The 10270-nt window shown below is 36.6% G+C and overlaps 1 protein-coding gene across 1 annotated transcript; it reads right to left on the bottom strand.

Moving 5' to 3' along the window:
• Positions 1–9257: 9257 nt before the first annotated feature.
• LOC149187795 (uncharacterized) lies at positions 9258–9893 on the bottom strand. The gene has a single exon (XM_089409766.1). The coding sequence runs from the start codon at positions 9891–9893 to the stop codon at positions 9258–9260; it is 636 nt and encodes a 211-aa protein (XP_089265892.1).
• Between the last annotated feature and the right edge of the window lie 377 nt (positions 9894–10270).

The raw sequence follows: 10270 nt of genomic DNA, 5'->3' as shown, positions 1-10270 counted from the left end.
CTGAATTAAGTGATTTGATGTTTATCAATATTTAAGGACCATTTAATTTAGATAATCGTATTATTTAATCAAATGTTAACTTTACTTGGAAAAAAATTATATTAACTACACTCTTTCACTAACTTAATTCTTCTTCTTCTTATTTTTTAAATATTGTGGAAAGCCTATCATAACTCAATTTATCATCATTAACATTTTTCTTTAAATGTTCATAAAATAATTATACATAAAATAAATTTAAAACTCCAATGTTGTATTTCTCCTTCACGCGTTTCATTCATCCCTTTTTATGTGCTCTTAGCTTAATGTGTGAGTTGAAAAATTGCAGGGCCTCTTTGAATTTGCATTACCTTTAAAATGATTGGGAAGGTCCTTGTTGGGTTATGCCCTCCATCACTTCATGTGGAAAAAACATCTAATCTTATAATCACCGAAAAGTTGTAAGGTCACATGGATCCCTTGAAATCCATTATACATAGGTTTTGGAAAAAATCCAGTGGAAGATTAATCAAGTACCTAATAATTTCCACAAGCGCACATTTAATGTAAGGAAAATATTTAATGTGTAATCTAATACACTTTGCATAAAGGCACACATCGCTGATTTAATGCACATATCCATTCTCCCACTTGGAACACAAAGATACAAGAAAAAGTCACTTTGTAGTCTTCTTTGTGCTAAATTTATAAAAAACATAGATAATTAATTCTTAGATATCAATAAATACTTAACCATACTTTGTGCATTGTCATTAAAATTCCAACAACCATAAATTTGCAGAGAATAAATCAATTCATATTGTACTTCGTGCATCAATTGACTGATTATTCTATCGTTTGACATGGAGATTATCGATTTAATTTAATTGATTGACCATCTCACATTGAACCAACAATCATGTCATGAGAACATTACACATTTTTCATTAATGAAAGGTCGAATATTGGATTTAAGTTGCAGGTGCAATTTATATCAATGTAGAACTTCGATGAAATATGAAGCTTAGGAGTCAGGAATCCAATTTTGAGGTTATTTAAGATTTGACTATACAATTATACCCTTTGTGTTACATGTAATTATGAGGTTTTTTTTCCTCATAAATGTATTTTAAACCACATAAAATTTGTCAAATCAATATTCACCACCCAAAAAAAATCAGAAATGTTGATATAAGTTTCTAGATATATGTTGTGTACGAGTTTACTCATATCCTACATTTCTAGTGGTCTCACCACCCATCATGAGGGACTCAAGTAAAACATGATAAATCAGAAAAGAGTGTTGGGGTGTTTATAAAGGAAGAATCAACCAGTGACTATTAATATGAATGTTAATACACAATTCTCCTCCTGAAATTTCTAACAATGTTAATATGACTGTTAAAACATATTTTGGGAAAATAAAATATATTTATTAAAAATATTTCACCATAATTTAAAAATAAGATATATTTATTTATTAAAAAGATTCCATCCTAATTTAAAAATAAGATATTTTTATTTATTAAAAAAAAATTACCATAATTTAAAAGATTTTACCACAAATTAAAATAAAATAAAATATATCTATTAAAAATATTTTAACCACAATTTAAAATGAATTAAAAGAAATTATTAAAATATAAAAATAAAGTTTTAAAATTAAATTAATATATTTATTAAAAAGATTTAATAATAATAAAGGTGTTGGGTCCCTATAATACTAGTGATTACCCCATTACTATTGTAGTTATACCCCTTATTTATATTGTTGTGCCCCTATTACCCACATATTGTTATTTCTGTGCCCCATAAAATCCCTCTATTATTATTTTTGTGGCTTTATATTATTATTGTTAGGTCGGCTGGATTATATTGTGACTCCTTAGACTCCTATATATAGAAAGGAGGTTTTGTCATTTGTATCATCCAAGAATTGTTCATTTATGTAATGTAAAGGAGGTTGCCCCCTCGAAGAGGCTGAATTCTAAGGCGTTGATCTTTCTTTTCTATCTTTTCTTGAGCTGGTTTCATAACATTTGGTATCGGAGCTTTGGATTCTAGGGTTTCGCTGCTCCAAACGGGTCATAGTGGCATTTTCGCTATAACTTTTTTTTCTGTGACGTTTCAGAAGTCGCAAGAAAAACCCATTTGAGAAGAAATCACGTTGAACCTTGGGTCCGAATTTCAGAGTTTTTCGCACGATATTTTCGGAGATATGATCTGAGGAAGTTGGTCTTTTTGCAGACTCCTGAATTACACTCAAAACAGGTGACCTGGGGAAAATAGTCATAACTTTCTTTCTGAGCATCGGATTGAAATTTCGTAAGAAGTTACAGAAAGAGGACGGACTGTAGTTTTCTTTTATATTTTTCAGAGTCAAAGGTTGAAACAGAGACACGTGGCACGTCGTACAAGTTCGCTCTACTGAACTAGTCTATAATCAAGTCACTGTGGGAGATTTCGCACAACTCTTCCTTGGAGAATCCAATTTGGGTCAGACTTGTGGCATTGGAAAGAGGACACAGAGGGCTACTACAGGTCACAAATTCAGAACTAGATAATCAGAAAGTACAGAGATACATCGGAGGCAATATCGAGCTCCTACAAAGTGAAAAAAGGTGTGTAGATTTTCTTTAATTTTTGCTTAAGCTTGGTTTGAAAATTTATTTTGAAGGAATTCAAAGGGCATATTAGAGAATTATTATCGGTAACTGATGCCCCGAGGAAAGAAAATGCAAACACCTAGTAAGGAGCCTGAAAGCTCTAGCATGACTCATGAAGAAGAAGAAGAAATGCTATATGATATATCAAAATTACAAGAACAAGTGCAACGAGTGTCACTTGCACAAAAAGCAACAGAATCTAAAATGGATGGTTTAAGGAAAGATGTAGAAGCTAAGATGGACGGTTTAAAGAAAGGTGTAGAAGCTAAGATGGATGGCATGGAAGCTAAGGTGAATGGCATGGACGCTAAAATTGATGGCATGGATGATAAGATGGATAAGTTGCTACAAGAAATGGTCACTAAGGGTGAAAGAGTACTAAAGGAAACTCATGATGAGAAAAAAAGAAATGTTAATCATGATTCCATAGACTCTAATGTTGGATCGAAGACTCACCATGTTCCAAAAATCGATATGAGGAAGTTTGATGGCAAGGATCCCGCCACATGGATATTACAGATGGAGCAATTCTTTGATCTCAATAATGTGCAAAACACACAAAAGGTACGTATGGCAACTTTATATTTGGAACCAAATCAGTTTGTATGGTATCAATGGCTTTGTTCTCGTAAACAGTTTATCACTTGGGCAATTTTTACGGAAGAATTGATAGCACATTATGAGGATACAAAAAGCAACACTTTTTTTAGCCAATTGATAAGTCTCAAACAAAAGGGTTCAATAATGGAGCACATTGAGGAGTTCCAAAAATTGAACATAAGGGTAAAAGATATTCCAGAGGAGCATAGGATTGATGTGTTCATAGGGTCTTTAAAGGATAATATCCAACATGATGTGCGCCTTTGGGAACCTGATTCATTAGAGAAGGCATTCAGGTTAGCAAGAAAAATGGAAAGCAAAATTATGGCAACTAGGAAGCATACCATTCACAACTATAAAGACGGAAGTGTTGTTGCCCATAGTCTTCCACAACCTACAAGGTTGACACCACAACAATTGGAAGAAAAAAGAGCAAAAGGGCTTTGTTACAATTGTGATAGCAAATACACAAAAGGTCATAAGTGTGCTGAGAAGAAATTATTCTACATAGATTGTGAAGAGGAAGAAGAAAAGGAGCAAGAAAGGTCAAAAGAAGAGGATATATTCCAGGAACAAAGCCTAGATGAAGAACAAATAAATCCGAACATATCTTGTAATGCATTGGCGGGAATTACCACTCCTCAAACCATCAAGATAGAAGGACAAATCAAGAAGAAAAAGGTAATATTGTTGATTGATTCAGGAAGCACCCACAATTTTATTCATTGTAGGGTAGCAAAAGAATTGAATTGCTTCCTATATCCAGCACCAGAGTGTCAAGTGATGATTGCAAATGGAGGAACAATAAATTGTTCTGGAAAGTGCCATAATATCAAGCTATCCATGGGAGAATATGTATTGACTAGCCCAATGCTTTCCATTCCAATGGGAGGTGCTGATGTTGTACTAGGAGTCCAATGGCTACAATCCTTGGGTACAATAGCTTTTAATTTTCAAGAACTTTTCATGAAATTTTCTGTGGAAGGAAAGGAAGTTGAATTAAGGGGTATTGCAGGGAAACCAGGAAAGATAATTAGCTCTAATGGCATGACAAAGCTTCTAAAAAAGGAGCAAAGAGGTGTAATTGCACAATTATGTTCGCTAGATGTTTCCACATTGGAATCATCTATTTCTCCAGATCTCCAAAAAGTCCTGGACAATCATTCCAAGGTATTTGAGACTCCCAAAGGTCTTCCACCTATGCGTGATCATGATCATGCTATTCATCTGATTCCAGGAAGTGTTCCTCCAAACATCAGGCCGTACAGATATCCATATGTCCAAAAAAGTGAAATTGAACGTATGGTTGCAGAAATGCTAGAGGCTGGTATAATTCAACCGAGTCAAAGTTCTTTCTCAGCTCCAGTAGTATTGGTGCACAAGAAGAATGGATCATGGCGCATGTGTCCAGATTATAGGGAGCTCAACAAGCTCACTATTAAAGATAAGTTCCCCATTCCTGTCATTGATGAATTACTGGATGAATTGCATGGATCAATTTACTTCACCAAGTTGGATCTTCGTTCGGGATATCATCAAATCAGAATGAAGATTGAAGACATTCCGAAAACGGCATTTAGAACTCATGAGGGTCATTATGAATTTTTTGTCATGCCTTTTGGCCTTACCAATGCACCTTCAACATTTCAAGGTTTGATGAATTCAATTTTCAAACCATTCCTTAGAAAATTTGTGTTAGTATTTTTTGATGATATACTAATCTACAGCAAGTCTTGGAAGGATCATGTTGAACATGTTGACAAGGTGCTACAACTATTGGAGGAGAAACAATTATATGCAAAAAGATCCAAATGTTTCTTTGGAGTCCAGGAGGTGGAATATTTGGGTCATATTGTATCTCATGAAGGAGTTAAGGTAGACCCTAGCAAAATTAAAGCCATTAAGGAATGGAAAATCCCCACATCCATAAAGCATCTGCGAGGATTTCTTGGGTTGACAGGGTATTATCGCAAGTTTGTTAAGAATTATGGGAGAATAGCAGCACCTCTAACAACATTATTGAAGAAAGATTCATTTTCATGGACTCCGGAAGCAACAAAGGCCTTTAAACATCTTAAGGAGGCAATGTGCCAAGCACCAGTCTTAGCTACGCTGGACTTCACAAAAACTTTATTGTGGAATGTGATGCTTCAGGAAATGGAATTGGTGCTGTTCTAATGCAAGATGAAAGACCCATTGCTTTTGAAAGTCATCCAATCAAGGGAAAATTTTTAAGCAAAGCTATTTATGAGAAGGAAATGTTGGCAATACTCCATGCACTTAAGAAATGGCGACCCTACCTAATGGGAAGACACTTCACGGTAAAAACGGATCATGATAGCCTTAAATACTTTTTAGAACAAAGATTATCCTCTGAAGAGCAACAAAAGTGGGTCACAAAGATGTTGGGTTACGACTTTGAAATCATCTACAAAAAAGGGAAGCAAAATGTGGTGGCAGATGCACTCTCAAGAAAGGATGAGGATATGGAAGCATTGTTGTGTGTCATTTCTATTATCCAACCAGATTGGATAAACGAAGCAAAGGAGGAATGGAAGAATGACGAAGAAGTGTGGGCACTTATTCGAAAGCTACAACAAGATTCAAGTACTTCTGATACATTTAGCTGGAAAAATGATTCGTTATGGTACAAATATTGCTTATACCTCTGTAAGAATTCCCAGATGAAACAAAAGATTCTTATGGAATTGCACACTTCTCCCTTAGGAGGGCACTCAGGATTTTTAAAAACTTACCACAGGGTTAAGAAGGAATTTTTTTGGGATGGCCTTAAATCAGATATTCAAAAGTTTGTAGCGGAATGTTTGGTTTGCCAACAAAATAAAGTTGAAACAATTAAGACACCGGGTCTATTACAACCTTTATCCATTCCAAGCCAACGTTGGGAGGAGGTTTCAATGGATTTTATCACAGGTTTACCCAAGTCTGAGGGAAAGAGAGTCATCATGGTGGTAGTTGACAGACTTACCAAGTATGCACACTTTTGTGCATTATCACATCCATTTAAAGCCAGTACAGTTTCTACTGCATTTATGGAAACAGTTCAAAAGCTACATGGAAACCCAAAGATTATTGTAAGTGACGGAGATCCCATTTTCACTGGAAATTTTTGGACAGAATTATTTTCTTGTCTTGGTACTCAGTTAGCTCATAGCTCATCTTATCATCCTCAATCTGATGGGCAAACTGAGATAGTAAACAAATGTTTGGAAGGATATCTTCGTTGCTTTGTATCTGATAAACAGAAACAATGGGTCAAATGGTTGCCTCTGGCTGAATGGTGGTATAACACTTCCTTCCATACAGCAACAAAAATGACCCCATTTATGGCACTTTATGGGTACCAACCACCATCAATCACATCATATTTAAGAGAAAATTCTAAGGTTCAAGTAGTGGAACATCACATCGAACATCAACAACAAGTCCTCTAACTCTTAAAGGATAACCTCGTGTTGGCACAAAATAGAATGAAACAACAGGCAGATCAACATCGCAGTGAAAGAAGTTTTGATGTAGGTGATTGGGTATTCCTACGACTACAACCATATAAGCAAATGTCCCTAAAGCAAGCTAAGAAGGATAATAAATTATCACCAAAGTATTATGGTCCGTACAAGGTGTTGGAAAAGATTGGTACTATGGCATACAAATTGGAGCTTCCTGCAGCTTCTCGATTGCACCCAGTTTTCCATGTTTCATGTTTAAAGAAGGTTATAGGTGACAAGCTCCCAGTTCAAACAATATTGCCAGAACTTGACGAGGAAGGAAAAATTATATTGGAACTGGAAGCAGTCACAGAAACAAGAACTCGGCAGCTACGAAATCAATCAATTTTAGAGTATCTTATTAAGTGGAAGAACTTATCCGTTGAAGATTCCACATGGGAGGATGAGAATTTTATGCAGAAGTATCCAGAACTGCTCAAGCGTTGAGGACGACACTTTTTTTGAAGGAGAGGGGCATGTTGGGTCCCTATAATACTAGTGATTACCCCATTACTATTGTAGTTATACCCCTTATTTATATTGTTGTGCCCCTATTACCCACATATTGTTATTTCTGTGCCCCATAGAATCCCTCTATTATTATTTTTGTGGCTTTATATTATTATTGTTAGGTCGGCTAGATTATATTGTGACTCCTTAGACTCCTATATATAGAAAGGAGGTTTTGTCATTTGTATCATCGAAGAATTGTTCATTTATGTAATGTAAAGGAGGTTGCCCCCTCGAAGAGGCTGAATTCTAAGGCGTTGATCTTTGTTTTCTATCTTTTCTTGAGCTGGTTTCATAACAAAAGGATTTGTCAAAAAGTTTTAAAATAATTTTTCATTTTTGGAAAACTTTTCGAATGAAACTATGTAGAGGATTTTATATCTTGTCCAACGTTTTGGGTGGACTCTCCACCCATCACCAGGGACTGAAAATTTGAGTGATCACAAATTAGCATTGTGTATACATTTATAGAAGAAAGATTTAGAATTAGTCGCTAAATAATAATATTAAATAATAAACTAGTGATTAAAGAATAGTATTTTTTTTTAAACATGGTCGGGTACTATTATATTATAAAACAATAGTGGAGGGACAAGGTCCTAGTACATATAAAGAGGGGAAGATATGTGAGGGAGGTGCAAAAGGGGAGCGCAGTTCCATCCTCCGTATCACTGGTCTTGATTCTTAGGAATTGAAATAGAAGATAACTATATTGACAAACAAATTGTCCTAATAGTAGACAAAATTTACAAAGCATAAGAAAATTTGACAATGAAATCACCAAAACTAATTGACCGAGTCCTCGGGGGGGGGGGGGGCCTTCTCCTTCTTGTTACTGAGCTTGGTCGAAGCTTCGCCATGCTCACTTTGATTCAGAGTCTTTATGTAGCTCACAGCTTCTTCAAGATGCTGACATTTCTCCTTGAGCCCTTCAATCTCAGCTTTCTGTTTCTCAAACTTTTTCTTCTTGGATTTGTTCTCGTTTTCCATCTTAGCCCAGAGTTCATTGAGGGTCTTAATGAAACACCCAATCATAAAGTTGTTTTCCCGACAGAGCACGCAGTTGTTATTGTTCTCAATCTGTTTTGGAGGATTGCCAGACATTTTGGTGATAGCAGAGGTGCTTTCCTTATTGTTGTTTTTATGCTGAAGACTTCTGTACGTGATTGAGTGGGAGGCAACTATTCTCATATTCATGACAGAATTGTCACCCTACTTCGAGAGCTTGATGATGCCCAAGAAATTCTTGAAGTTCAAGCCATCACAAGAGATTCTTTGTAATTGATGCCAGCAAATGGAGGGACTGATGGCGGATACGAGAAAAGAGGAGGAGGAGAGATGGGGAGGCTAAGAGAAATACTGCAAAGGGCGAGAAGAGGATGGGGGCAAATGGAAGAAACGAAGCACAACTATGAAGACCAGAGACACCCTGAAAACCAATCTGATCGAAAACACAAGAACAGAAGGGAGATTAGCCGAAATAATGCAGAACCTTAAGAAAAGCAGAACCAAATTACCTCTGCCCACACTTAGTGAAGAGAGGGTGTTGATGTTACTCCACAGAACCCGCCTTAGACATTCACTGAGACCTTGAAACCTTCTATTATCATTGCTGAGATGAATCTTCTGGTGTGGAAGCCTTATCCTGAGCTGGTTCTTATAATCTATGGTGTGAAACTCCTCATGAACCATCCCAGCAGTGAAATCATGATAAAGCATGGCCAGAGGATAACTCTTGCACCTGAAGAGACATATACTAACTGTTGTCTTTTCTTGAAGGTGAGAATCATTCAGCAGTAGAATACAAAGCATGTAGTTCTGATAAAAGGAGATATTCCTCATAGCTCTAGACAGATTTTCTATGTTTTTTGTGTCAGGCATATGTGGGAGAATCTCCTTCTCAATATGCATTGTACTGTTATCCCCTTTCTTAAATTGGTTGTTATAATTTTCCAAACCTTGACTGATGAGCCAGACTGCCATGAAGGGCTGATTATGGAATTGGTTTGTCATAGACATCCTGATTTTCCCTAGCTGACCCTACCCCTTTGTTGACCACCTTGTTGGCAAAAGCAACTGCAGCTTGATTATGGGCTCTTAACACATCCTTGTAGACAACTTTTCCTAGCAGATTAACATTATCGTTGATTCTTTGCTTGATTTTATTTAAGGCTTGATTTTTTAAATCTCTTCCTGCTTCCATTGCACCTATTACAATTGCAGAATCACCAATGATGATTGGATCTTTCGTCTGAAGATTTGTGAGGATGTTGGTGCCCATAAGCAAACCATAAGCATTCGCCCTGATGTTTGATATAGTCCCCAACCCCCATTCATACGTGGATACTATTTTGCCTTGTTGATCTAGGATTAGCTCACCTACCCTTGCTCTTCCGGGGTTGTTCTTTGAGGCTCCATCAAAGAAGAGAATGTAGCTTCTTTGATTTTTGATCCACCCCTCTATTTCTCTTTCATTGCCCTGAAGCTTCCAGTTTTTATGGTTGTTTCGAATTGTCTTTAGAATATGGTTCGTAACTGGGCCATCCATGGGGACTTTGTTGTACCAGTCCTTTTCTACTTGCTGCCAACTGGTTTGATTTGGGGGTGGCACTCCTTTAGCACTGACCATTTCCGCAATTTGGGCCCAAGTTTTTGCTAGAATAGAACCTGAGCTAGGTTTTTCCCTTAAAGATGCATTTGTTCCTTGCCAACAAGATGTGCCAGCAAAGGGTGGAGGGGAGACACTTCCAGACACTCATGATGGTAGCCTTATTTTTCTTGGCATAAGGATAGCTATGTGTCCAGTTCTTATTTAAAAGAGACAACTGCTCAATTGAGTCAATATTCAAATCGAGGGTGCTGATAAATTGCGTCCAGCACTATCTAGCTATAACACAGTTCAAGAAGAGATGTTGGGTGCTCTCTTCTTCTTCTTCTTGGCAAATAACGCACATAGAAGGCCCATGGATGCCTTTTTTCCTCAAATTCTCAGCTGTAAGAATCTTG

Source organism: Pinus tabuliformis, chromosome 3_1 (assembly GCF_031772625.1).
Source record: "Pinus tabuliformis cultivar Carrire ecotype Pingquan chromosome 3_1, CPIR1, whole genome shotgun sequence".
NCBI classification, from domain to species: Eukaryota; Viridiplantae; Streptophyta; class Pinopsida; order Pinales; family Pinaceae; genus Pinus; species Pinus tabuliformis.
This window is presented reverse-complemented; position numbering and strand designations above follow the sequence as displayed.